Here is a 24,960-nt window from a genome sequence, read left to right as displayed (position 1 = left end):
CCGATCCTTCCTTTCTCCCGCCACGTGGCCTCCCAGCGGAGCAGCCGCGCGGCTCGGCAGCGCCCTCCAGCGGCCGCGGCCGAGAGCGCTGAGCAGCGGCTGTGGCCACCATGGGGAAGGCGAGGAGGACTCCAGCGGCGGCGGCGGCGCGGAAAGGCCAGCAGTCCGGGGGGAAGAAGCCGCCCGAGCCTGTCGGGAGCTCACGGGATCGCTCTGCCAAAGCCAAGGGCTCGGCGCGCCACAAAGCCGAGTCGCCAGGCCCGGAGGAGGAGCAGCAGCAGCAGCAGGGCGCGCTGGCTCTGGGAGCGCAGCAGGAGCGCTGGCTCCAGTTCTTGAAGCGCCAGCGGCTGAGCGGCGAGGAGGCGGCCAAGCTGCTGTTGGACAACTTGTGAGTCGGAGGGGCTCGATCCTCGGCGGGAGGAGGGCACGCGTGCTGCTGGGGTTGCTTGGGGGAGCCGAGCCCGGGGACTTGTTGCGCGCAAAACCCTGCTGCCGGCGGGGAACGGATGCACCTGCCGGCCGTGCGCGGTGCGCCCGATTGCGCGCAGTAGCAGCAGCCCGCTTTGCGCTGGAGGCGCAGAGCTCTCCGGTAGGCAGGCAGGCAGGCGCGGCCTCTCGAGCCGGGGGTCGGTGGGTGGGCAGAGAAAGCTGCGATGGGGGAGGGGAGGGCAAGCGGGCAGGCTGGGGGAGGGGCAGCGCCAAGGCGCGCCTTTCAGGGAGGCGGAGGCCGCGGGGTCCAAGCCTTTGGCCCGGGAAAGCAGGCTCGAAGGCGAAAGTCCGGATACTCGCGTGGCAGCCGAGCGCATTGCGGCTCGCTCTTTCCTTTTGTCCCCGTTATTCCGCCTCCTCCTCTCGCCCTTTGGCCTCGGGGACGTGGAGTAAAGGGGAGAGATTGAGCTGGCTGCCGGGTGGGTTTGGGCGGACGGGGCAGGCTCCTTCTCTCCAAAGGCTGGGATCCGGGGCGCACCCAATGAACTGGATGGGCCCTAGGATGGAGGAGGGGCAAAAAGAAGGCGCGACACGGTTGGATTCCCCGCCGCTGGCCAGGGTGATGCTTATGGGCTTTTGTTTATGGCTTTAAAAGGGGAGCCGGGCTCGGGTTGCTGCTAACCTTTGGCTAGAGATCTCCTGGGATTGCAGCGGAATTCCAGGCAACAGGAGAGCAACTCACCTGGAGAAAATGGCTGCTTTAGAAGGTGGACGAGATGGCTTTAAACCTCATTCAAGTCCCCTGCAAACCCCACCCTCTTCAGGCTCCAACCCCCCCACTCCTCCGCCAAAATCTCCTTATCACCGCTCCGGGACTTCCTGATGGTGCCTGGGGTTTGGCCACTGCCTGACCCATAATATTAGGCTGATCCAACATGATCCAGCCTGCGTTTCCCGGGCCAAGGCCTTCTTTTAGGTTCTCCAGGTCTTCATCTTTCCCAGTCTGCAACTGCCAACCGTAGGCTAGCCCAGGGGTGGCCAGCGGTAGCTCTCCAGATGTTTTTTGCCTACAACTCCCATCAGCCCCAGCCAATGGCCATGCTGGCTGGGGCTGATGGGAGTTGTAGGCAAAAAACATCTGGAGAGCTACCGCTGGCCACCCCTGGGCTAGACAGAGGCATGAGGGGGAGAGTTCCCTCGTTGGCTACAAGGTTTGGTGACTAAGAAAAACCTCTACAGTCAGAGGTTGTACCAGTGCCAGAAGGAGGCCTCAGGGGAATATCTCAGCCTCTGCATCCTCCAGAGGAATTGGTTGGCCGTGTGAAACGGGAAGCTGGACGAGATGGACCCCTGGTCTGATCCCGTGGGGCTGTACTTGTGACAAACAGACGAAGACTTGAGAGGCGGCAGATAGAGACCGGCCCTGGAAGAATTGCTTTGAAGCCTTGCTCGTTAGAGCTGCTCACTTTGATTTTGGGCCCAGTGGGTCCTGTTGCATTCTCTCCAGGAGACCCCCAAACTGCGCTCTGCCCATTCTGCAAAACTGTTATAGCCGTTTATTGATTTACTTAATTTATACCCTGACTTTCTCTGCGATGAAAGGGACCCAGTGGCCACCATCATTCCTCTCGCCTCCATTTTACAAAATCCTTACAACAAACCTAGCGTGACTAGCCCAAGGTCGCCCAGCAAGTTTCAGTGGCAGAGTGGGGATTTGAATCTGGAGCCCTCCACATCCAACACGTAACCGCTTCCCTGCAGTGGCTCTTCCCAGCAACTCCCTGCAGCTCTGAACGGGTCCTGACCAGTCTCAATTCTCCTGCTTTCCCTCCCCAGCGAGTACCAGGGACTGGTGAAGCACATAGGAGGCTGTCACTGCGGAACTGTCCGCTTTGAGGTTTGGGCCTCGGCCGACCTGCACATCTTCGACTGCAAGTAAGTGATGCTGGCTTTCAGGGCTGTAGCCAGGATTTCAGGTTTGGTGGGGCCCACAGGAGGATTTGTTATTTGGGGGGGGGCACCTGATTGGGTGGCCCTGGGCCCTCAGCGCAGAGTTCCACAAGCTAATCCCCCTTCGCCTGGGCAGTCACAGCAGCTCTGCTCCCCCCTTTCTTATGTGCTCCTCTCTCAGAGAGACAGAGACCTCTTGATTCCCCCCATACCCCACTTTGCTCTGCACGCTGCATTAGGGAAGGGGAGAAAAGAAAGCAAAAAGACCAGCAGCGATGATGCTACTTGGTCAGAATGGTGGTGAGCAAAGGGGACAGATTGGGGGCCCTCCAATGAAAGGCCATGCAGTTGGAAGAGGGGATTGAAAGGATGGGCCTGGTCCCCCCTGTAGCTACGGGCCTGCCGGCTTTCCTCTTCTTTTGGCCCTTTTTGGGGGACATTTGCCACAAAAGAAACCCTACGTTACCAACTTCTTTGTACCCAGAATGGAGGCTGACCTAATCTGGATCTCAGTCGTTTTTGGAACATGAATCTGTGACGCATGGAACAAGCACTTCCCAGAAGTGGTGGGTTTTTTTCCTCCTCCAAGCGTTCTTTTTTTTCTCTTTGCAGTTGCAGCATCTGTGTTAAGAAGCAAAACCGGCATTTCATTGTCCCTGCCTCACGTTTCAAGCTGCTGAAGGTGGGTTGGGGGGAGGGAAAGGTTGCAACTGAGTGCACATGGAGAGCCCCCCACACACACACACAAAGGAAGATTTCAGGTGGTGGAGCAGGTGTTGCACCTGTGGGAAATCAGCGTTCAGTTTGCTAATTAATGGTGGTTTAGGTTTTTAATTCAAATATTGTTTTGAAAAGTTGATCCCGGTGGGCAGCCGTGTTGGTCTGAAGCAGTAGAACAAAGCAGGAGTCAAGTGCCCCCTTTAAAACCAAGTTTTTTATTCAGAATGTCAGCTTTCGTGTGCACACGAAATCTTTCATTCTGAATAAAACTTTTGCTGGTCTTAAAGGGGCAACTTGAGTCTTGCTTTATTTTGAAAAGTGTCCCCCCCCCCCTTGCTGGCTTGGTTCCCATTTGTACTGCTGTCCTAAACACCTACAAGGATTTATGTTGCCATCAAGCTGCAGTTGATTTATGGTGACCTAGGGTTGCCAACTTTGGGAAATACAAAAAAGTGGGATGAGAAATGTTCTTTGCTGAGGGATCACTGAAGCCCTCACAGTGAAGGGCTGGGGCGGGGGGTGGGGAGAGGATATTAAGTTGGCAAATAAATCAAGAAGCGGTCGTTGTTCTCTCTGCTAAGGGCGCTGACAACCTGTCTACCTACGCCTTCAACACGCGCACTGCCAAACACACCTTCTGCAAGACCTGCGGTGTCCAGAGCTTCTACACTCCCCGCTCCAATCCAGATGGCTACGGTAGGAATCGCCTGTAGCTGCCCGTCTCTCTGATCTGAGCTGTCCCAGGCACAAGGGGGTTGCAATGGACTCCCGTGTCCAGCCGGCCCATATTTTGGTTTGCTTCCACGTGGAGGTTATGCTGGTTTGGCATCCAAACTGCAGTGAGTTGGCTGTTGTTTGTTTTTTTCTCTTCAGCACCCACGTGACACCCCCGACACCATCCACGTTCCTGGTTTTGTCCTGCCCTGATTTCTTCCCCAAACCCAATGTGATGTGATCTTTTTTGGAAAGATCGCAGTCAAAATGCACCGGCATGCCATGTGGATTGGAAGGTGCACATTTTTGAAGGTCCTACCCACACTGGCATCATTTTCCTTGCTTCAACTCTGCTCCTAGCCACCGTGCTCCCCTCATGTCGTGAACTGCTAGATTGTTATAGCGTTACTATGCTGCATTGCCACACCTAGTTCTTTTGAATCTCTAGCTTTAATGTTTTAAAAGGCTATAGCCTTTTTTTAAAAAAAGGTAAGCCTCTAGCTCCTTTTCCTTTATATCCTCACAACAAAAAAGGCCTCAGTTACTGTTAAAAAGATGAAAGTTGGGAATTTAGAGGAACTAGTCGATTATAACTAAAGATTGTAATAATGCTATAGCATAGTAGTAATAGTGGGTTACCAAAAAAAACCCATAATGCACACAAAACTGTATGGTTACCCTGTTGACTGTATAAATGCCTTTGCATTTGTGGTGGTGATAACAGGGAAATAGAGAATCTTCCCATGCAGCTGCAGTCCTGGTGGTGAGAGCTCTGTTTCACTGCCCTCATTCCCCACAGCCAGAAATGTATTTGTCCATTTGAGTGACATGGAATGATCCAAGGGACTGTTGCAAATGTAGCCCATGCAGCTAGTGCCAAAGACTGTGAAAGAAGGTACCTCTCTTTCAGTAGGGCGCTCCCTGTGCTTTTGGCTGGGGACTTTTAGCAGGATAAAAAATGGTAAAGGTAATCCCCTGTGTAAGCACCAGTTGTTTTCGATTCTAGGGTGACATTGCTTTCACAACATTTTTATGGCAGACTTTTTACAGGGTGGTTTGCCATTGCCTTCCCCAGTCATCTACATTTCCCCCCCAGCAAGTTGGGTACTCATTTTACTGACCTCGGTAAGGATGGAAAGCTGAGTCAACCTGGAGCCGGCTACCTGAACCAGCTTCCGCTGGGATCGAACTCAGGTCGTGAGCAGAGGGCACCGACTGCAGTACTGCAGCTTTACCACTCTACGCCATGGGGCTCTTTTTAGCAGAACGGCCCAAGTTAAAACACTCTTTTCCCTATAACTCCTCTCCACACACACACCTCATTTCTCACAAAAACTTTGGTACAACACTTTAGTCCTCATGAAAATGAAACTGAATAGTGTGCAGTTGCATTCACGTGGACTCTCCCCGTCACCCTAACATTCGCCTTCATCTCTTGCCTTCCATCTGGGTCAGATGGCAAGCTCCCTGCAGCAGAGACCACATTTTTGTCCATTGCTCAGTAAAGCTTTCACCAAGCACCTTAAGGAATAGCAGCGACGGTACCCAGAATTTCTACATCATGGATGGCTTCTTTTTTAGGGATAGCGGTGCACTGCTTGGATGAAGGCACGGTGCGCAGTGTCACCACGGAGGCGATCAATGGCAAGGAGTGGGAGAAGGCTGTCAAGGAGCATCCTACCATCAAGAGCTTGTCAAAACCGTAGCTGTGCCAATCCCGGAAGCACAGACGCCCAGGACTGCTCCGCAGGAGTTCTTACCGTTTAGAAAATAAAGGTTGTATTTTTGTTAAATAATTTTACTTCTGCTGCTTGTTTTTTTCCTGCTGTTTAGCTGGGCTGCATAGAAAGAGGGTGTGTGTGTGTATGTGTAAGTAGAGCGCCATCCAGCAACAACCCTGTAGGACAGGGGTGTTAAACTCATTTGTTATGAGGGCCAGATCTGACTTAAATGAGATGTTGGGTTGGGCTGGGCCATGTGTGTACCTGTTTAAGGTTACAGAGATATAAACTTTTTAAAGGACATAGACAAACACAAAGATATAAATATGGACTATTTAAGCTATTTTTTTTTAAAAAAAACATGCTGAAAACATTAGCACTTGTTGGTCTTAAAGGTGCTTTCTTTGTATTTCTCCCATGGGATCCAGGGAACTGGGCAAAGGAAGCTCTGGCTCTTTCCCTCCCTCCCCAGGGGACCAGGAGGGGAAGGAGCCTCAACCAATGAAGAAAACTGAGGTTTTGCTCTGTAGCTCCTGTGCGATTGAGCAAGCCTCGCAAAGCAAGTTGAGATGCAGAAGGAAGCAAGAGAGGGGGAGAAGGAAGTAGACAAGAGCCAGTTGCTTGGGGGCCTGATAGGAGCCCTCCGGGGTGCTGATTTGGCCTCTGGGCCGCATGTTTGACACCCCTGCTTGTAGGACTTTCAAGGCAAGCGATGAATGGAGGTGAGTTTGCCGTGGTTTGCCTTTGAGTGAGAACAAACAGCAGATATATACAAAATGGGGTCACGTTTTAATTTGAGAACCCAGAGATATTCTGTTTGCAAGGCTTGAGCTGTTGCCAAATGTAACTCTTCGGAGATCTGAGTGAGTTGCTACGAAAACCCTGCTGCATATCTTGTAGCGTGACATGTTATTAGCCAGGCTTGATTTCTACCATTGCTTCTTGTTATTTGTTTCATTCTGTTCCATTTATATCCTGCCCTCCCCACCAAAGCAGGCTCAGGGTGGTGAACAAGGCCAATAGGCATACATTGAAATAGTTTAAAATTATAATATAATTAAAGTGCTGTGTTTATGGCGGCAGTATAGCGAATCTTCTTTAGACATTAAATGTGAAGAAGAAGATGATGATGATGATATTGGATTTATATCCCACCCTCCACTCCGAAGAGTCTCAGAGCGGCTCACAATCTCCTTGACCTTCCTCCCCCACAACAGACACCCTGTGAGGTAGATGAAGATATTGGATTTATATCCCGCCCTCCACTCCGAAGAGTCTCAGAGCGGCTCACAATCTCCTTTACCTTCCTCCCCCACAACAGACACCCTGTGAGGTAGATGAAGATATTGGATTTATATCCCGCCCTCCACTCCGAAGAGTCTCAGAGCGGCTCACAATCTCCTTTACCCTCCTCCCCCACAACAGACACCCTGTGAGGTAGATGAAGATATTGGATTTATATCCCGCCCTCCACTCCGAAGAGTCTCAGAGCGGCTCTCAATCTCCTTTACCTTCCTCCCCCACAACAGACACCCTGTGAGGTAGATGAAGATATTGGATTTATATCCCGCCCTCCACTCCAAAGAGTCTCAGAGTGGCTCACAATATCCTTTCCCTTCCTCCCCCACAACAGACACCCTGTGAGGTGGGTGGGGCTGAGAGGGCTCTCACAGCAGCTGCCCTTCCAAGGACAACCTCTGCCAGAGCTATGGCTAACCCAAGGCCATTCCAGCAGCTGCAAGTGGAGGAGCGGGGAATCAAACCCGGTTCTCCCAGATAAGAGTCCGCACACTTAACCACTACACCAAACTGGCTCTCCACACCAAACTGGCTCTCCGTGGGGAATGATGTAAATGTGGGGAATGATGTAATCACTTAATAGTTCCATTATTCAGCCACGTTATAGAAGAAAAGAGAGTCTGAAACAATTACCTCGGAGTGGCCTTCGGCTGACAGTTTTACGGCCACGGCATGCTTCCTTGGCCTCGCCTACTGATATGGCACAACCTAGAATGAATTTCTTTATTTATAATGGTCATAGACCAGCAAACAATTCATAAAAGTTCAATTCATAACCAATAAAAGGTGATATAAATATACAATAATTATTATACAATACTAAAATATACATAAAATATGAATAGAGACTTTAAGACACTGAAAGATGTAAAATTAGTGTTAAAACCAAGGATAAACTAAAAACCCTGACTAGACCTCTTTGTTTCTTCCCTTAATAAATTGTTTATTCACTGCCTAAGCCAGCATTTAAAGCAGTAAAATCAGACAAAATTAAAACTGATTGACCATAACAGGGATAAATGTAAAGTTCTGCATTTAGGTAGGAAAAATCCAATGCATGGATATAGGATGGGGGAGACTTGTCTTCGCAGTAGTCTGTGCGAAAAGGATCTAGGGGTCTTAGTGGATCATACGCTAAACGTGAGTCAACAGTGTGATGCGGTGGCTAAAAAGGCCAATGCAAGTTTGGGCTGTATCAACAGAAGTATAGTGTCCAGATCATGTGAAGAGATGGTATCACTTTACTCTGCTCTGGTAAGACTTCACCTGGAGTACTGTGTTCAGTTTGGGCACCACATTTTAAGGATATAGACAAGCTGGAACCGATCCAGAGGAGGGTGACGAAGATGGTGAGGGGTCTGGAGACCAAGTCCTATGAGGAAAGGTTGAAGGAGCTGGGCGTGTTTATCCTGGAGAGGAGGTGGCTGAGAGGTGATATGATCACCATCTTCAAGTACTTGAAGGGCTGTCCTATAGAGGATGGTGTGGAATTGTTTTCTGTGGCCCCGGAAGGTAGGACCAGAACCAATGGGTTGAAATTAAATCAAAAGAGTTTCCAACTCAACATTAGGAAGAACTTCCTTACCGTTAGAGCGATTCCTCAGTGGAACAGGCTTCCTCGGGAGGTGGTGGGCTCTCCTTCCTTGGAGGTTTTTAAACAGAGGCTAGATGGCCATTTGACAGCAATGAATATCCTGTGAATTTAGGGGGAAGTGTTTGTGAGTTTCCTGCATTGTGCAGGGGGTTGGACTAGATGACCCTAGAGGTTCCTTCCAACTCTATGATTCTATGATAAAATCCTACATAAAAGGCATAAAATACTGCTATAAAACTACAAATATAACAAAACATGGCAGTTACAGCAAACAGATTGGCAACCGTTTCCTGACTGAACTGTTAAGAGTTTTCCTTATTCTTGTGGCAAGCCAGCCAAATTTTGCTAATTTGTATGTAACCTCAGGGTTCTTATCGCTAAGAAGATTCTTAAGGAGTCGCAATTTTTGGCTACCGGTAAAAGGTATGGCCATAGAAAATGGAAGTACTTCTCGATGATCATTATAAGCCTCACAGTCAAATACGATATGGACTAGAGATTCGATACCATCACTGCAGCAGCAGGGACATAATCGTTCTTGGAATGGCACCTTTTTGTATCTCCCCTCCACCACAGCTGAAGGGAGAACATCCCACCTCATAACAGTAACTGTTCCCCTATGTTCATTATTCGTTAAGCAGTATAGGTAAGGCGTCGGGGTCACCCTATTGATTGGTTCTGTCAGAGCTCACCATTTGGTTGTGCTATTGAGGTCATTTTGTCTGACAACATCCAATATTCTCTGTTTCACTGTCTCCCTAGCATTATCATAAGTGAGAGAACTGAGATATTGTTTGGAAAGGCCGCAATAATGAATTCTGTCCTCTATGGCCCTAATCCATCTTGGATAATGAATTCTGTCCTCTACGGCCCACTGATTTGGCAGTCCATGAGAGCAACAGAGGGGCCGATTGTTGGAATTTTCTACTGTGGACCATTTAAGCTGCCAATACGCAGCAGTATCAAAATTGTGCTAACGTATTGTTTTCTGGTTACAAGTGCAGAGTAGCCTTCTTTATGCCAACTCTTAAGACTTTCAGTGCTACTTTGTATCGGATTTTGCAGCTTGGAAATTGTACACAGAGAATGGTAAAAAAAAAACCTTTTGGGTTGTTATCACCAACCAATGGTGTTATAGTCACTCATAGCAATATTGGAGAAATATCAAATAGTGATGTTAGCATGTTTGAATTTCTGATGGTTTCCCCTTTTGCGGTTTTTGTATTGCGATTAACATAACGACAGGAACAAAAGTCTGCGCAGAGTCATTTTTTTCACAGAGAGGGGCTGCTTCTCAACCGAGACAACAACTAAATTGCTCTTGCAAACTTCCTTCCCTTGTACGATTGGATTTGTATGCCTTCTGTCTTTCTCCATCTCTGTTCACAATGGATCCTGGGAGAAAGCTGGTGTCATCTATCAAAGGTAAGAATGTCAACACGGCTTGTGTAGAACAAGGATCCTCTGGCCATCTACGGGAAAACACGTAAACTCACAAAAAACCAAGGTAGAAGAAGACAAAAAATCCTCACCGCATGAACCTATTAATGTCAATTTAACAACATGAACATACCTGCAACGTTCTTATGTTGGAGGAGGAAAACCACCAAACTGCTCTGAATGAGTTAGAAAAAAGAAAATTACCCATTCTAGTAAGACTGAGTGTGTCAACTGAAGGAAGCACTGCATCATGAACAGAAAGAAGAAGAAAGATACCAAATGAGGTACAGAAACTTGAATGAGGTTCATGCAAAAATACTTGGGGAATTAAATTCCAAACCTTTAATGGCATAACAACTGCAAATAAGAGTACACAGAATGTAAAAAGTTAAACATAGGAGATAAAATCAATAAGAAACAGATTACCTGTGCACTTGGGGAATTAAAACAAGCCCAGCATGAACTGAAAGAGCTGAAGGTGACAGTGGCTAAGCTACATAAAGAACCAGTAATGTCCATGTGCTAGACCAGGGGTGTCAAACTCATTTGTTAGGAGGGCTGGATCTGACACAAATGGGACTTTGTGGGGCTGGGCCATGAGTGTCATAAAATATGTCAGGTAGCGGAGATACACAGACTTTTTAATGGACACAGACAAACCCAATTATTTTTTTTAAAACTTAAAACATGCTTAAAACTCTTCCAATGGTCTAAGTTGGAAAGGTGGGGGACTAGTGGAATTTGGCAATGCAATTTTTAAAATAAATTATCAAGAAAAAGCATAAGGCTCTGACTCTGTGGAAACAATGAAATGGCATTGTAAACTTCTCCCCACCAGTGTACTCAGATTGGCAAAGTCTTTCCAGTATAATATCCCGCTTTGGCTGCGGGTTCCCACATTAGAGTACTCACTAGATTAGGTCCATTCAGGAGAGAGAAACTGGTTGAAAGCATCAACCCTTGTTTGCAAGGACTCAACTCCAGGAAGCATGAGTTTCAGCTAGCTATAGGAAAGCTGGAAATGTAACCATCTCTACTCCATTTGAAACCATTGCAGAGTACAAAGCTGCAAGGGAAATGTGGAATGGATCTTAAAATCCACCCGTTTTCCTTGCAGCAGCCAGCAAAGAAAGGCAGGGAGAACCTGGGACTCAGCCTGCAAGCTTCAAAAGCTCTTTGAAGCTCCCAGGCTGAAACTGAAAGAATCTCAGCCTGGAAGCTTCAAAGGGTAAGGACAGGAGGGGGGGGGGAGAAAAGAGCCCCCCAGGCCTGATCAAAGCCTTGGGTGGGCCGAATCTGGCCTGCGGGCTGGGTGTTTGACTTTCTTGCAAGCTAAGTTCCAGACTAGGGATGGGCATAGGCCATGGAGGAGACAAAGAAAAGAGGCTCTAGAAAGAAGAGACAGAGAAAAGAGGCTCTGGGCCAAAGGCATTCACTCCTCCCACCCTTGGTTTTTCTTCCCCCCTCTGATTTATGAAGTCACTGACTTCTTGTGTTTCCAGCAGATGTAATGCCAATGGATCCCAGCAGAAGCTGGGTTCAGGTAGCCGATTCCAGGTTGACTTAGGCTTCCATCCTTCCGAGGTCAGTAAAATGAGTACCCAGCTTGCTGGGGGGAAAGTGTAGATGACTGGGGAAGGCAACGGCAAACCACCCGGTAAAAAGTCTGCCGTGAAAACGTGAAAGCAATGTCACCCCAGAGTCGGAAACAACTGGTGCTTGCACAGGGAACTACCTTTACCTTTACCAATGGGTAGCCATTTTTAGAGCCTGGAATTGTATGTTAAATATTTGTAAGGTGAAATTGAAGGTATTCCAAAATCAGACCCAATGCTCCTCTTTTATTCTGTATTGACAGTCTGCTTGCCGTAAATAATGTGCTGTTTTTCTTTGGTATCATCTAGGAGTATTTTATACAGTTTGGAGATGAGTCCTGAATCCATTAGATTTTTTGTTCTTTAGCAGAATTTCAAAAGTTGTAAAGGGTCTGATCGAGTTTTTATGAAGAACAGTTGTAATTGCTAGATGCTGGAGTTGAAAATAATGCAACCAAGGGATTGGTCTCTACTTGGAGGGAACCATGCTTGGTTCAAAAAGGATGAGAACTGATATTCCAGGAAGAAAAACCCTAATTTTTTTGTCCCAAATGTTTAACAATGACTCTAAGAAAGGATTGGCAGTTTGTGCCTATGCTTGGGAAGATTCCAAAAATAAGCCTTCCCAGGAAGAGCATGGGAAAGCGTAAGTGCTCTGTTTGTCTCCAACCATCCAGAGGCTCATCAGAGAAGCCTTGTATAATGTTTGCCTTATTGGAGGCCTTGTAATATAGCATTACATTAAGCATTATATTAGGTATATACAGAGCGGTAATAGAAATTCTGGGTTTCCTATAAGCCCACAAAAAAATTAATTGGTTTCTGCCATGAAAGCATGGTAGATTTGGGGATATGCACTGGAAGGGACTGAAAAAGTTTGTGAGGCTTCAGTAACGGGAGTGGCAAGCACAGAGCACAAGAAGATGGTGGTGGAGACTGCGGCACAGGGTGAAGGTTGGGGTGAGAAGGCAATCCCTGGAAAGGACTCATATTTGGGCATCTGTCCTCAGCAAAGGGCTATTCCTCAGGCCAATCACACTGTGACAGCTACTCTGTTAATTATGTTTGTTTCCTCTAACTGGGCATCTGTAGGTCCAGTGCTGAACTCTGTCTCTTCTGAAACAATAACATTCCTAGGTGGCATGGTCAAGATGCTTTCCAGATAAATGTGAGAATGTCGGTTTGCCAGTACCCTTTTGGACTCCATCTTTCTTTGATCCCTTTATCATGAGAGCGTTTCCATTAGCCTATCCCCTGTCTGCTTTGAGCCTTCCACCTGCTGTGGTCTGGCTGCTGGCATCCATGATGGCTTCTTGTCTGTGCCTTTGCTAGGTGGGAGACATTCTCATCAGCACCCAGAGGAGCCTAATTTGCCAAGGGGATGTCTGCAAGTACAGGAGCAAAGCAGTGACATATTCAGCTAAGGTTAAACACACAGGTGAGAGGGAAGGCTGCTGCTTTGTAGACTGTGGCTGGAGGCATCTTAATGTGGTTTTGGCCCAAGCTGATCCTGGGTTTGGTTGTACCAGGCAGGCAAGAAGCTGTAGAGGATGCGGAATGTGTCTAACAGAACTGTGCCACGAGGACAAGAAGAGGTTTACATTTTGAGAGAAGAGACACTACTGGAAATCGCCCACCAATTCTGCATTTAGGAATATAAAAGGATCACGTAACACAGTCCAGCATCCTCTGCCAAACAGGGATCACTATCCCATGCTGGAATATCAGACCTCCAAAATGATATTAAGTTTTACACCCCACATCTTGGGAGCCTTGTGTCTATAAGCATTATGATGGAGTTATCAAGTAGATTCGGCGGTTCTTGCATTGTGAGATGTGACTCGAAGCAGCATAGAAACGAAACCACAAGTTATCTCTGTTGGACTACTATCCGGAGCAAAGGCAAAAGCACAGCCGAGCAGCCCCAGAAAGACTCACTTAGGTTTCACAGCCACAGTCCGCTCTACTGCTGGACCAGAGAAAACGCGCGTCTTACGGCGCTCCCGAGGGAACTGACGACAGGGGGGTGGGAGGGGGGCGCCCGAACCCTGATCAGCCACTCTCGCGGAGAGATGCATCGGGTCGCCAAATCTCCCAGCCCAGCAGTAGCGACCAAAGGCTCGGAGCCGTTTCACGGGATGCTGCCCTGGCCGGGCGCCGACTAAGGGGGATGAAAAACGGCAAGCGCCCGCCCCGCAGGCTGTCCCCAGCAAAGGGCTATTCCTCAGGCCAATCACACTGTGACAGCTACTCTGTTAATTATGTTAAGCGGGATGAGGGAAGCGCTCCTCCGAGCCAGAAAGCAGGCCGCTCGCCCGAGCACGGCTCTTCCACACCCGCCCTCCCCAGCGCCAGAACCCGCCTTCTCCACTCCGCAGCCCAGACACGGACCCTCTCCGGCTCTGTGGCCGCCATTTTATTTCCGGACGGCGGCTGAGAAGGGCCAATCCCGCGCAAAGGAGCATGGGAACCAGACGAACACGCGCTGCAGCCCCGCCTGTCTTTTGGAGCTGCGCCCTGAGCGGGGCGAGAGGCGGCGGAGCAAGGGGTGCTGGTGGGAGCGAGTGCTCCAGGTGGGGCCGGCAGGCAGCCCTTGTGCAAATAGTCGGGACCAATGTTCCCTCTAAGCTGCAGAGGCTTGTGAGCAAAAATTCTGCTTTTTGAGCTCCTGGCATTAAAGCTGTGAGCTACTGGATAAGTTAGTGTGCTCTGGGGTCCTCCTTCCTGAGCGAAGACAAAAAGGTGTGAGCTGGAGGCTAAAAATCTGTGAGCTAGGCTAACTCAGCTTAGAGGGAACACTGGTCGGGACCAACACTCCCTCTATGCTGTGGAGTCTTGTGAGCAAAAATTCTACTTTGTGAGCTCCTGGCATTAAAGTTGTGGGCTGCTGCATCAGTTAGTGCGCTCTGGGGCCCTCCTTCCTGAGCGAAGACAAAAATGTGTGAGCTGGAGGCTAAAAAATACTTTTTAATACTTATTGTATAAGCTATTGTATTGATGTTGTTAGCCGCCCTGAGCCTGCCTCGGCGGGGAGGGCGGGATATAAATAATATGATTGATTGATTGAAAAAACTGTGAGTTGGCTCACACTAACTCAGCTTACAGGGAACCCTTGTCGGAATTCCTGCGGTATCCACGGAACAGCATAGAAGCTGAGCGATGAGCATGTGCTCCGTGTGCTTAATAAGTGAAATAGCAAAGGAAAAACTCCCACCAAGGGGTAGCAGGCAACGCTCCCTCAAAGATGTGGAGCCTTGTGAGCAAACATTCTACTTTGTGAACTACTAGCATTCAAGTTGTGGGCATTTTTGCTCCGGGGGCGTTTGTCCCGAGTAAAGAGAAATATATTTTGAGCTGGAGACTAAAAAACGGAGTTTGGCAGGTTACCACCCAGAGCAAATGCTCCAGCACGTACCTTTGTTTCCCCCCGCCCTCCCCCAGGGGGGTTGAAAATAGAAGAAAAATTACACAGAACATGCACGTGAGGAATTTTTATTCCTTCAACAGGTGTTAAGGCAGCTTGCAAGAGGGACCCAGGCCTTCAGAAACACTGAATGAGAAGGGACGCAAGAAGGGACTTCTCCCTCCACCTCCAGCTTTTCCAAGGGCAGAAAGTATAAGGTTCAGGACCACCAAAGAGCAATATGCTTCCTTCAAGCTCCCTCCTGCCCTCCCCTGTGCAAGCACCAGTCGTTTCCAACTCTGGGGCGACGTTGCTTTCACAATGTTTTCACAGCAGACTTTTTACTGGATGATAACTCATTTTACTGACCTCAGAAGGATGGAAGGCTGAGTCAACCTGGAAACCCAGCTTCTGTCGGGGATCGAACTCAGGTCGTGAGCAGAGCTTAGGACTGCAGCTTTAACACTGCGCCACAGGCCTTCCTCCCCTGTGATGAAGGTACAAATGAGGCCAGGCTGCCCCTAGTCCATATCCTCCCTTTTGCTAAGGGCACACTCTGTTTCAGAAATAAGTTTTTCTTCATTGATTCATGACATTTGAAGGTAGGGAGACTGGAGTCTGTGTAATACATTTGGCCTTTGTTTAGGCATAATCTATGCATGACTGTAGTGAGTCTGTGTCCTTAAACGGGTCAGTGTTGTGGGCAGAGTGGATAGAGGGTTGGGGTCTGAGAACTCATCCTGAATACTGCAGTGCTGTATGGTCTTTCACGCGTGGCATTGCCTAGATGCCAAGCCAGAAGACTCAAGATTGTTCTTGTGAGCTCACGTGATACTTTACAGATTGCTTGGTTCCACTCCACCGTTTAACCATTGACTTTATAACCTTGTTAACTGCTTTTTTATAAACTAAAAGAAACTTGCAATATTTAAAAATCCCTGTAAAAATACAATAAAGCATACCACTGGAGAATCCTGCTCTCTGATTCTCACACTAGTTGAAGTCTCCAACTAACATCTTCCATTTGAGTTGCCGGCCTTATTTCTGTCTTCATCTTGAGACCTGCTTCATGGTTTTGATCAGGGAGCAACAGTACTTTGACTTCACCCTGACAGTCTTGTTTATTTCAAACTACCATGTATTCTTATTAAAAATATACTTTTTTTTAAAAAAAAGAAAACTTTTGTTAAATGCCCTGATACCATCATTTAAGGACACTCTCCTGGAACAGAATATGACAAGTGTGGCCAAACTGTCTTGGCATAAGAGCCACATAGGATAGATGTCAGATGTTCGAGAGCCATAAGACATGAACAAATATTACACACACATCTTTATTAAAACTCTTAATACTTCCTTTGCACAGAAAGGTGAAATACATATGTATGCACTTTACAACACGACAATGCTTCAAGGGAGACTTTTTAAAAAACAAAAGCTGGGAATAATGGTCCCCATAAGACCAGCATAGGGAAAGGTTAGGGAATTATTTTTTGACACCAGTGAGAGAAGGAAACGCCTATGTGCCATGTAAATCACTGACCACTATTTGCATCATTCTGCATCTCGCTTGACATCGTTAGTAAATACAAAGTTCATAAATACAGCTCCTACAAGAGCTGTGAAATTAAGGGGCAACCCTGCGCTGCCCTCTTTAATTCTGTCCCTCCTTCCAGTGGCTCCCTTGGCTCTTGTGCTCTCTTTCCCTGCTCTAGGTCTCTGGGTGACCTCTGTGCTGGAGGAGAAGGACTTGCAAGCCTGCCTATTTTTCCCTCTTTCCTTGTTTCACAAGCAGCAGAAATGGTTGCCTACCTATGGGTCGGCATTCAGTTGACTGAGGTCCTGATGCTGAGCATGCTTGCTTGAGAATAAGCCTGCATTAAGTTCCCCTTGACCTCTGGGAGCTGCACAATATGTGTGAAAGATCTGCAAGTGGCTCCCGAGCTGCAGTTTCACCACCCCTGGAATATGACGTGCCACTAAGGTCCCTCTTAGCCAGATTCCATAGAATTGGCTGGCCCACTCTTTGTTTCTCAAGCTTTTGGCTCTGCTGAGTCACCACCACAACAACAGAACTGGTAAAATCTACAGATAAGATCTTGGCCAGAGAAACGATTCCGTGCAGCAGGAGCAGGCATGGGTCTTGCTGGCGTGGATCTCCTTCTTCTTGGCTCAACAGCAGCTTTGTGGAGTTCTGGGCTTCTCTCATCCTGAAGCCGCTTGAAGCCCCGGAAGTCCTTTTCCCATTAGAGGAAGCGAAGTGAGTTGATCACCATGTAGCGCGAGAAGACGACGTACAGGCGGCGGAACCAGAGCAGCTGGCTGCGGTGGCACCACATGGCTCTCTAGGAGGAGGAGAACACAAAATCCCTTTGCTGTCCAACATAGGCTAGGGTGGTTTGTGCAGAGATCTGACTCCGTGGTAAAGCACCCGCTCGATGCCAGGTTCAATCCCTGGGCTCTCCAGAGAAAGGATCCTTGCTAACAGGTGAGGAAAAAACTTCCCTCAGACAGAAAAACCTCCCTCAGACTCTGGAGAGCCACTGCAAGTCAAAGCAGATGGTCTTGAGCGTTTTGTAGAAAAAGTGCAATCAGCCAGGTATATTGAAAGCTGTGGAGGCGGCAGCCCTACGGAGCCTCATGCCTGAGAGTAGAGGTGGGGCATTGCTCATCTGATGCAGCCTGGACCACTTGCCTTCCCAGCTTCCCCTTTTGGACACTGTAGAGAAGCCAATCCCAGAAGACTCTTGGACGGCAACTGGCCAAGTTAATTCATCCAAAGCCACCCTGAATGTGACACTTCCTGGCACCTCAACAACAGCTCCTTCTGACTCCAGCGGGCCAGGCTGCAGGGACCACCCCCCCCCCCCCCAAAAAAAAAATAATAACATGCAGCTCCCACCTTGGCTGTTTCCGCCTCCTCTTTGGTCAGCACAAAGAGAGCATCCTGGCTGCGGAGGCAGCTGATGGGGACGTCGAGGATGGAGAGGTACTTCCGGAGGAGGCTGACTGTCTCCAGGGTAAGGACCTGGCAGCCTGGGCAGAGGGACAGAATGCAAAAGGGCAGGCTGAGTTAGAGAGGTGAGAGACAAAACCCTGCAGGTTCTGATCCAGGTAAATGGGTTGTGGAACTGTTGGGAGATGTTCTGGCAAAATCATAACAATAATTATATATATTATTGTTATCCTTCCAGGAGCTCACAGGAGCACAACTCCTGACCCTTTCTGCGGGTTCCCTTTCCTCCTCCCCACATACCTTGTCCATTGAACAGTAGGTGCAGCTGCATAACAATCCCTGGATTAGGAGAGCGGGCAGCCAGCCACCAGGAGCTTTGCCACACCCCCAGCAGCCCTCATTAACCCCTGGAGAAGTCCATGCCACCCTTTCTCCACTTCTTATGTGATTTTGGGTGGTGGTGGGTGACTTGCTGGCCTGGCCTTTTGACTGTGGGGGTGGCAGCCAAGGAGAGCCCCAGATAAGCAAGGTCTGCTTGGGCTGGCTGGATCTCTAGCCAGCCCTGGCAGGCCTCGCTTGCGCAGGGCTCTCCTTTCTTGCATCGGATTGCTTTTGGCTGGGGGTGGGGCGGCGGCATATGCTAATGAGCTATGCTAATAAGCTGCACCACCTATTTTTTCTACAAAATGACCCCTGATGCCTTGATTGGTGATCCCTCTAAGCTGTGCATGTGAGCAGCAGCTCGTTAACCCAGCAAGCAATGTGGAGCTATGCTGGGTCTTGCCTGTTTTAAGACTACAGTAATTCTATTGACTCTTGGATGTTGTAGGGTACCTTTAGGTGAATGTACAACACCTGTGGGTTCATTTAAAAAGAAGCTTGTTTTGAGCTTGTGCCTTGAGGGAATGTGAGATTTTGATTATCAAAGGTGTGGGGTTTTTTTTTATGTTCTTGGTGTGTTTGAGAGTGTCGGTGTATGTTTTATGCATTATGTATCTGTTTATAATTTCACATTATTGTTGTACTTTATGTGCAGAATTTTTTTTAAAAGTTGGCTTTTGGAAAAAAGCAATCCTATGCGAAATGTACTGTACCACCTAACGAACACGTAAAGGAAATCTTATCCTTTAAGCCTGACTCCTGCAGGAAGTGGACTCCACTGGATAAACACAGAACAATTTGTGCCACGACTAAGACTACATGGTGCACAGAATGCTATTTGCAAAGATTAAGGACTGTGTGGAGCCCCTCCTATCTGTGGACTTTTTGTCTGCGGTATTTTAGTATTGTTATAATAATATAATTGTATGCATAACAGGTTTTGGAATGATTTGATATTAAAATAGTAAAAGTAGTCCCCTGTGCAAGCATGAGGCGTTTCCGACTCTGGGGTGACGTTGTTTTCACATTTTCAGGGCAGACTTTTTTACGGGGTGGTTTGCGATTGCCTTCCCTGGTCATTATACTTCCCCCCAGCAAGCTGGGTCCTCATTTTACCAACCTCGGAAGGATGGAAGGCTGAGTCAACCTGGAGCCGGCTACCTGAACCCAGCTTCCTTTGGGATCGAAGTCAGGTCGTGAGCAGAGCTTAGGACTGCAGCTTTACCAATCTGCGCCACGGGGTTTTTGATTTTATATGAACAAGTATTAATGTAAGCGAAGGAGACTTTATATTTTTTTCATTTTCTTTAATGACTTTGGTACCCAGTTGATTTTTTTTTTGCTTGCTTTCGACTGTGCTGCCACTTCCTTATTGTTTTAAGACTACAGCAATTCTATTCTGCTCCAGACATGAACTGCTCTGCTTGAGGGAGATTAGAGGGAACTTTGGTCTTGATCTCACTTGGGGGGGGGGCGGGGGCAGGCATGTTTGTGTCATAAATGAATAATTCCAGCAGAGGGTGCTGTCTAATGCTAAAATGGTCTGGCTGAACCCGACCTTCCTACGCCGCCCCAGCTCAAAGCCTGTTCACTGATGGAGGAATGCCCTCTACAGCAGTCCTGGAACTGCCTTCAGAAGGGGGAGGAGGGACAGTGCAGTCCGACCCACCCTCCGCAATGTGCAAACCGGAGTCTATATTGGGGTGGCCAAACTGTGGCTCTTGAAGCCCCCACTGCCCTGTTGGCTGGCTGGGGGAAGTCATTTCTCTCTTTAAATCACTTCTCTGTGCCAAGCCAGCTAGCACCGTGGAGAATTCAGTTAAAGTTGCTTTCTTCCCACCACTCCCTCCCCATCTATATTCTTCCTTCCTTCCTTGAGGGTCTCAAACATCTGATGTTTATTCTCTGTGGCTCTTATGCTTAGCAAGTTTGGCCACCCCTGAGCTATAGCATGCTGGAAATAGTGCTTTAGTCAAGCTTTGAATTTGTGACGAGAGAAAAGCAATTGCATTTTCTTGTGGATTGACAACACAGAGCTCTGCGTAGGTTTGGTGGTCCAGTGGGTTTGTATATCCAGTGGGTTCACGGATGAAGGTTATCAGAACAAGATGTCTACCTGGGATTTCTCGTGTGAACGGAATGTGAGCTTTACATTCGAGGAGAACTGACCCTCCTGAATCTTCGTCTTGATTCCTCTGACCTATGCCGATTATGAAAGGCTACACTTTATTGCGAATTTTCGTTGCATGCACTTTGATTTGTGGCTTATATCTACACATTGCTCAGAGTTGGATTCTGAGCAGCTACGTCTTTCACATATTTATTTATTTATTTATTTATTTTATTCGATTTATATCCCGCCCTACCCCACCGAGGTAGGGTTACTCTCTGAATTTTTTTTGCAATTTTTAAATATATGGATTGAATTATTTGAGTGCTACCACAGCTAACGTTTCTGGTGAGTTTGTACATTCTATATACGGTGATCTTTGTTATCTTCGCTGTTTCTGAGGACCCCAGCCACTGAGAAGGGGGCCTGCTCCTCTCTGCAGGGCCGCCTTCCACCTTCTGGTCCCTGGTCATAACTTTCAGTGGAACAGGAAAGAGCTGCTGTCCAGACAGACACAGATGGAGAAAGTAACCAAAAGCAGCTCCATTTTGTCTAGGGTTGCCAATCCCCAGGTGGGGGCAGGGGATCCTGGTTTGGAGGCCCTCCCCCCGCTTCAGGGTCATCAGAAAACAGGTGGGGAGGAGGGAAATGTCTGCTGGGCACTCCATTATTCCCTATGGAGACCGATTCCTATAGGATATAATGGAGATTTGATCCGTGGGTATCTGGGGCTCTGAAGGGGTGCTGTTTTCTGACATAGAGGCATCATATTTGCGGCATAGCATCCAAGGCCTCTTCTCAAAACACCTTCCAAGCTTCAAAAGGATTGGGCCAGGGGGTCCAATTCTATGAGCCGCCAACTTAGGTGCTCCCATCCTTCTTTCTAATGGAGGGAAGGCAATTAAAAAGGCGTGCGGTCCCTTTAAATGTGATGGCCGGAACCCCCTTTGGAGTTCAGTTGTGCTTGTCACACCCTTGCTCCTGGCTCTGCCCCCAAAGTCCCCAGCTATTTCTTGAACTGGACCTGGCAAGCCTAATTCTGTTTGCCTTAAAACCTTTGCAGGTCCTGAATTTCTGAGCTCTGCCTGAATCCTGCTAATTGCTGCCTGAAATGCTGCTCTAGAGCCATAAGGAGAGGTTATGTGCCTGCCTGAAGGAGATCAAGTACTGTACTCCATAAGATAAGGCAAATGCCCGGTGAGGTCTGTTCTGAGCCTAGCCTCAGAGATAAGATAGGAGGTGAGAAGATGAAGACGTTCTTAGAGAGAAGCTCCAAGAAAGGTCCTTGGCTGTTTTGCATTTACAAATCCACCCCCCCCCCCCCCGCAGACTGGGATTCTTTGCAAGGACGAGTCGATGTCCTGTCAGCTTTGACGGTAGTTCAAACATCCAATTCCCCCCCCCCCCATGCACACAGCAAGCCCCCCCCCCCCCCGCCGGGCTCCATCACCCCACTATCTCTCCCCTCCCTTTACAGCCAGGCACAGAACAGAAGTCAGAGAGGCTTGTAGAGTCAGGCCTGAAATTCTCCAGAGCTGGACCCTTGAGACTGCAGGCGATGCTTAAGTGCCCACCGGGCATCGAAGGGCCTCCTCCGTTCTCTCTCCTCTTTCCTAGCTGGGGTTGCAGAGCGAGCAGGACTAGAGCCACTGTTGCCCCCCAGGGGGCTTGGTCAGAGCCGAGACCCTGGATCTGCACAGGTATGCGAACGCTGCTATTATCCCCCAATGGCAGTATGTCCAGCCAGTGCTGGATAAACCCCGTGGAGGCCCCCAGGCAGTCAAAATCTCAGGAGCCCCCTCACAAATTCTCAGAGTCAGTGCACCCCCACCGGCAGGCACCTTCTCAAATGCCCCTTTGACAAAGCTGTGGGGGAGAGGCAGACTTGGTGACAACGCCGGCAGCAGCCGCACCAGGCAAGTCAGGCAAAGAGCGGCTCAGTTGCTGGCTGCTTGTGCAGGCTGGGAGGGCTGCAAGCAGGGGGGAAATGGAGGGGGCAGCCAGCCAGGGGCCTCTAAAGGCATGGGGGCCCATAAGCCAGTGCCTACTTGGCCTAATTGTTAATCCGGCCCTGCCAAGTCCCCGAGCCTCCAGTTCTGTACCAATGCTCCTTTCTAAGCTGTAGAGTCTTATAAGCAAAAATTCTACTTCGTGAGCTACCGGCACGAACGTTTTGAGCTACTGCATAAATTGCTGTGCTCTGGGGTCCTCCTTCCAGATCGAAGACTAAAATGTGTGAACGGGAGGCTAAAAAACTGTGAGCCGGCTCACACTCACTCAGCTGAGAGGGAACAGTGTTCTGCACCCTGCCTGCCTTCTCCCTTTAGTCAAGAGAGTTGGGGGAGGACGAAGAAGGGAGTCTCTCTTCTCCTCGACGGCTGAGGACAAAGAGCAAAAAGCATTACGGAAACCGAACGTGAATCTTCGCGACAGCCTCGCCGAAGAGGCCGGGAAACTTTGGCATTTGCAGAACGGCGGCGTCCCATCCAATCCGCCGCTCCTGCAGGCTCCGGTTCCCGCTCGAGAGACAAGCGAGCAGGTGGCTGCTGCAGACAGACGTGCTTTCTCGGCTGCCCTAAAGCCAGCCCGGGCAGGCCCTGACGTCACCTTCGTCCTCCCCACCCCGCCCTGCTTAAGCCCTTCTAATGTACAGCCTCTGATGCCTGCCAGATCAAATTAAGACATACCGGGAATTGCGGCTATATTTGGAACGGCTTAGCGTAAGCAGCAAAACGGGAGCTCCCTGGACCCTGGGCGATTGTGGGTCAGGGAAAGCGTGACGCAATTGGAGCAGCCGCCGGGATTTGCGGCCGGACGGTGGGGCCCCTCGGGTGCAGGGCCCGTCTGTGGGGAGCCGCTTGAATCTAGCCCAGGGGTGGCCAAACTTGCTTAATGTAAGAGCCACATAGAATAAGAATCAGATGTTGGAGAGCCGCAAGACATGAATGTCAGATGCCTGAGAGCCACAAGACAGGAAGGAAGGAAGCCAAAAAGATGGGAGGAGGGAGGGAGAGGTGGAAAGAAGGCAACTTCAGCTTTAAATGCACTCTCCGAGCCACTGGCTGGTTTTGCTTGGAGAAGTGATTAAAAGAGAGCAATGCCTTCTCCAAGCCAGCCGATGGGATGGTGGGGGCTTTGAGAGCCACACGATATATGTGAAAGAGCCACATGTGGCTCCCGAGCCACAGTCTGGCCACCCTTGATCTAGCCAATTGACAAGGGCAGCCCTTCTGGATGCAAAATTGTTCGTTGGATCTTTTGGGGGAAAGACCCCCCCCCTCCCCCGTTCCTATTTCCTGCTTGCTATCGCAACAGCAACCCTTCACTTATGGGGTTTTGCCATGCCCAGAGGTTTCTGCTGCTCACGGTGCTGACAGAAAGCAACAACTGGATTCCTAGGTTGGAACAAACTCCTCCTAGTCCAGCATTTCATTCCCAAGAGGGGCTTGGTGGAAGACACTGCTGGGGCACGCACAAACAGGGCATGAAGGGAAGAACCGTCCCTGGCTGGCTGTTCTCCAGCATCTGAGAATGCAAAGCGGAACCCAGAAAAAGGTAGTCCCCTGTGCAAGCACCAGTCGTTTCTGACTCTGGTGTGACGTCACATCACAACGTTTTCACGGCAGGCTTTTTACGGGGTGGTTTGCCATTGCCTTCCCCAGTCATCTACAATTTACCCCCAGAAAGCTGGGGACTCGTTTTACCAACTTTGGGAGGATGGAAGGCTGAGCCAACCTTGAGCCGGATACCTGAACCCAGCTTCTGCCAAGATCGAACTCTGGCTGGGAGAAGAGCTTAGGACTGCAGTACTGCAGCTTGCCACTCTGCACCACGGGGCTCCTTTTTTGACAGACCTAAGTAAAGGTAAAAAGTAGTCCCCTACGCAAGCACCAAGTTGTTACCATGAGGTGACGTCACATCACGACTTTTTTTGGCAGACTTTTTGTTACGGGGTGGTTTGCCATTGCCTTCCCTGGTCATCTACACTTCTCCCCCGCCCCAGCAAGCAGGGCACTCTTTTTACCGACCTCGGAAGGATGGAAGGCTGAGTCAACCTTGAGTTGGCTACCTGAACCCAGCTTCCACCGGGATCGAACTCAGGTCGTGAGCAGAGCTTGGACTGCAGTACTGCAGCTTATCACTTTGCGCCACGGGGGCTGTTCCTATTTAAAAAGCTACCTCATGCTAAGGGCCCTCCAACCAGCCCCCATGCTCTGATTGGATCATTCCCAAGAAACACTGGATGGGGCCAATTTCAGGAGATGAAAAGTTGACTTTCCCCCCCCTTGCTTAATTATATCTCGTTTTTAAGAAGAAGAAGAAGATATTGGATTTATATCCCGCCCTCCACTCCAAAGAGTCTCAGAGCGGCTCACAATCTCCTTTACCTTCCTCCCCCACAACAGACACCCTGTGAGGTGGGTGGGGCTGGAGAGAGCTCTCACAGCAGCCGCCCTTTCAAGGACAACCTCTGCCAGAGCTATGGCTGACCCAAGGCCATGCTAGCAGGTGCAAGTGGAGGAGTGGGGAATCAAACCCGGTTCTCCCAGATAAGAGTCCGCACACTTCACCACTACACCAAACTGGCTCTCCTTACACTTAACTGCAGCTCATCCAACACAAATTGTCTTCCTTGTTCGTTGCGGCC

The 24,960-nt window shown here is 49.1% G+C and overlaps 2 protein-coding genes across 2 annotated transcripts in view; one reads left to right on the top strand and one right to left on the bottom strand.

Annotated features, from left to right (window-relative positions):
• The first annotated feature begins 75 nt into the window (after positions 1 to 75).
• CENPV (centromere protein V) lies at positions 76 to 5,609 on the top strand. The gene is made up of 5 exons (XM_060259071.1): positions 76 to 388; positions 2,266 to 2,364; positions 2,992 to 3,061; positions 3,681 to 3,795; positions 5,395 to 5,609. The coding sequence occupies exons 1-5, from the start codon at positions 111 to 113 to the stop codon at positions 5,517 to 5,519; spliced, it is 687 nt and encodes a 228-aa protein (XP_060115054.1). The 5' UTR covers positions 76 to 110; the 3' UTR covers positions 5,520 to 5,609.
• A 10,572-nt stretch (positions 5,610 to 16,181) lies between these two features.
• The window catches only part of PIGL (phosphatidylinositol glycan anchor biosynthesis class L), a 79,142-nt gene continuing 70,363 nt past the window's right edge, over positions 16,182 to 24,960 (bottom strand). Inside the window, exons 6-7 of the mRNA XM_060258870.1 lie at positions 17,768 to 17,901; positions 16,182 to 17,210 (exon numbers count right to left, since the gene is read on the bottom strand). Of these exons, the coding sequence (XP_060114853.1) occupies positions 17,112 to 17,210; positions 17,768 to 17,901 (233 nt within the window). The 3' untranslated portion in view covers positions 16,182 to 17,111. The remainder of the gene's footprint in view (positions 17,211 to 17,767; positions 17,902 to 24,960) is intronic.

The sequence above is a fragment of the Heteronotia binoei genome, chromosome 18 (assembly GCF_032191835.1).
Source record: "Heteronotia binoei isolate CCM8104 ecotype False Entrance Well chromosome 18, APGP_CSIRO_Hbin_v1, whole genome shotgun sequence".
Lineage (NCBI taxonomy): Eukaryota > Metazoa > Chordata > Lepidosauria > Squamata > Gekkonidae > Heteronotia > Heteronotia binoei.
This window is presented reverse-complemented; position numbering and strand designations above follow the sequence as displayed.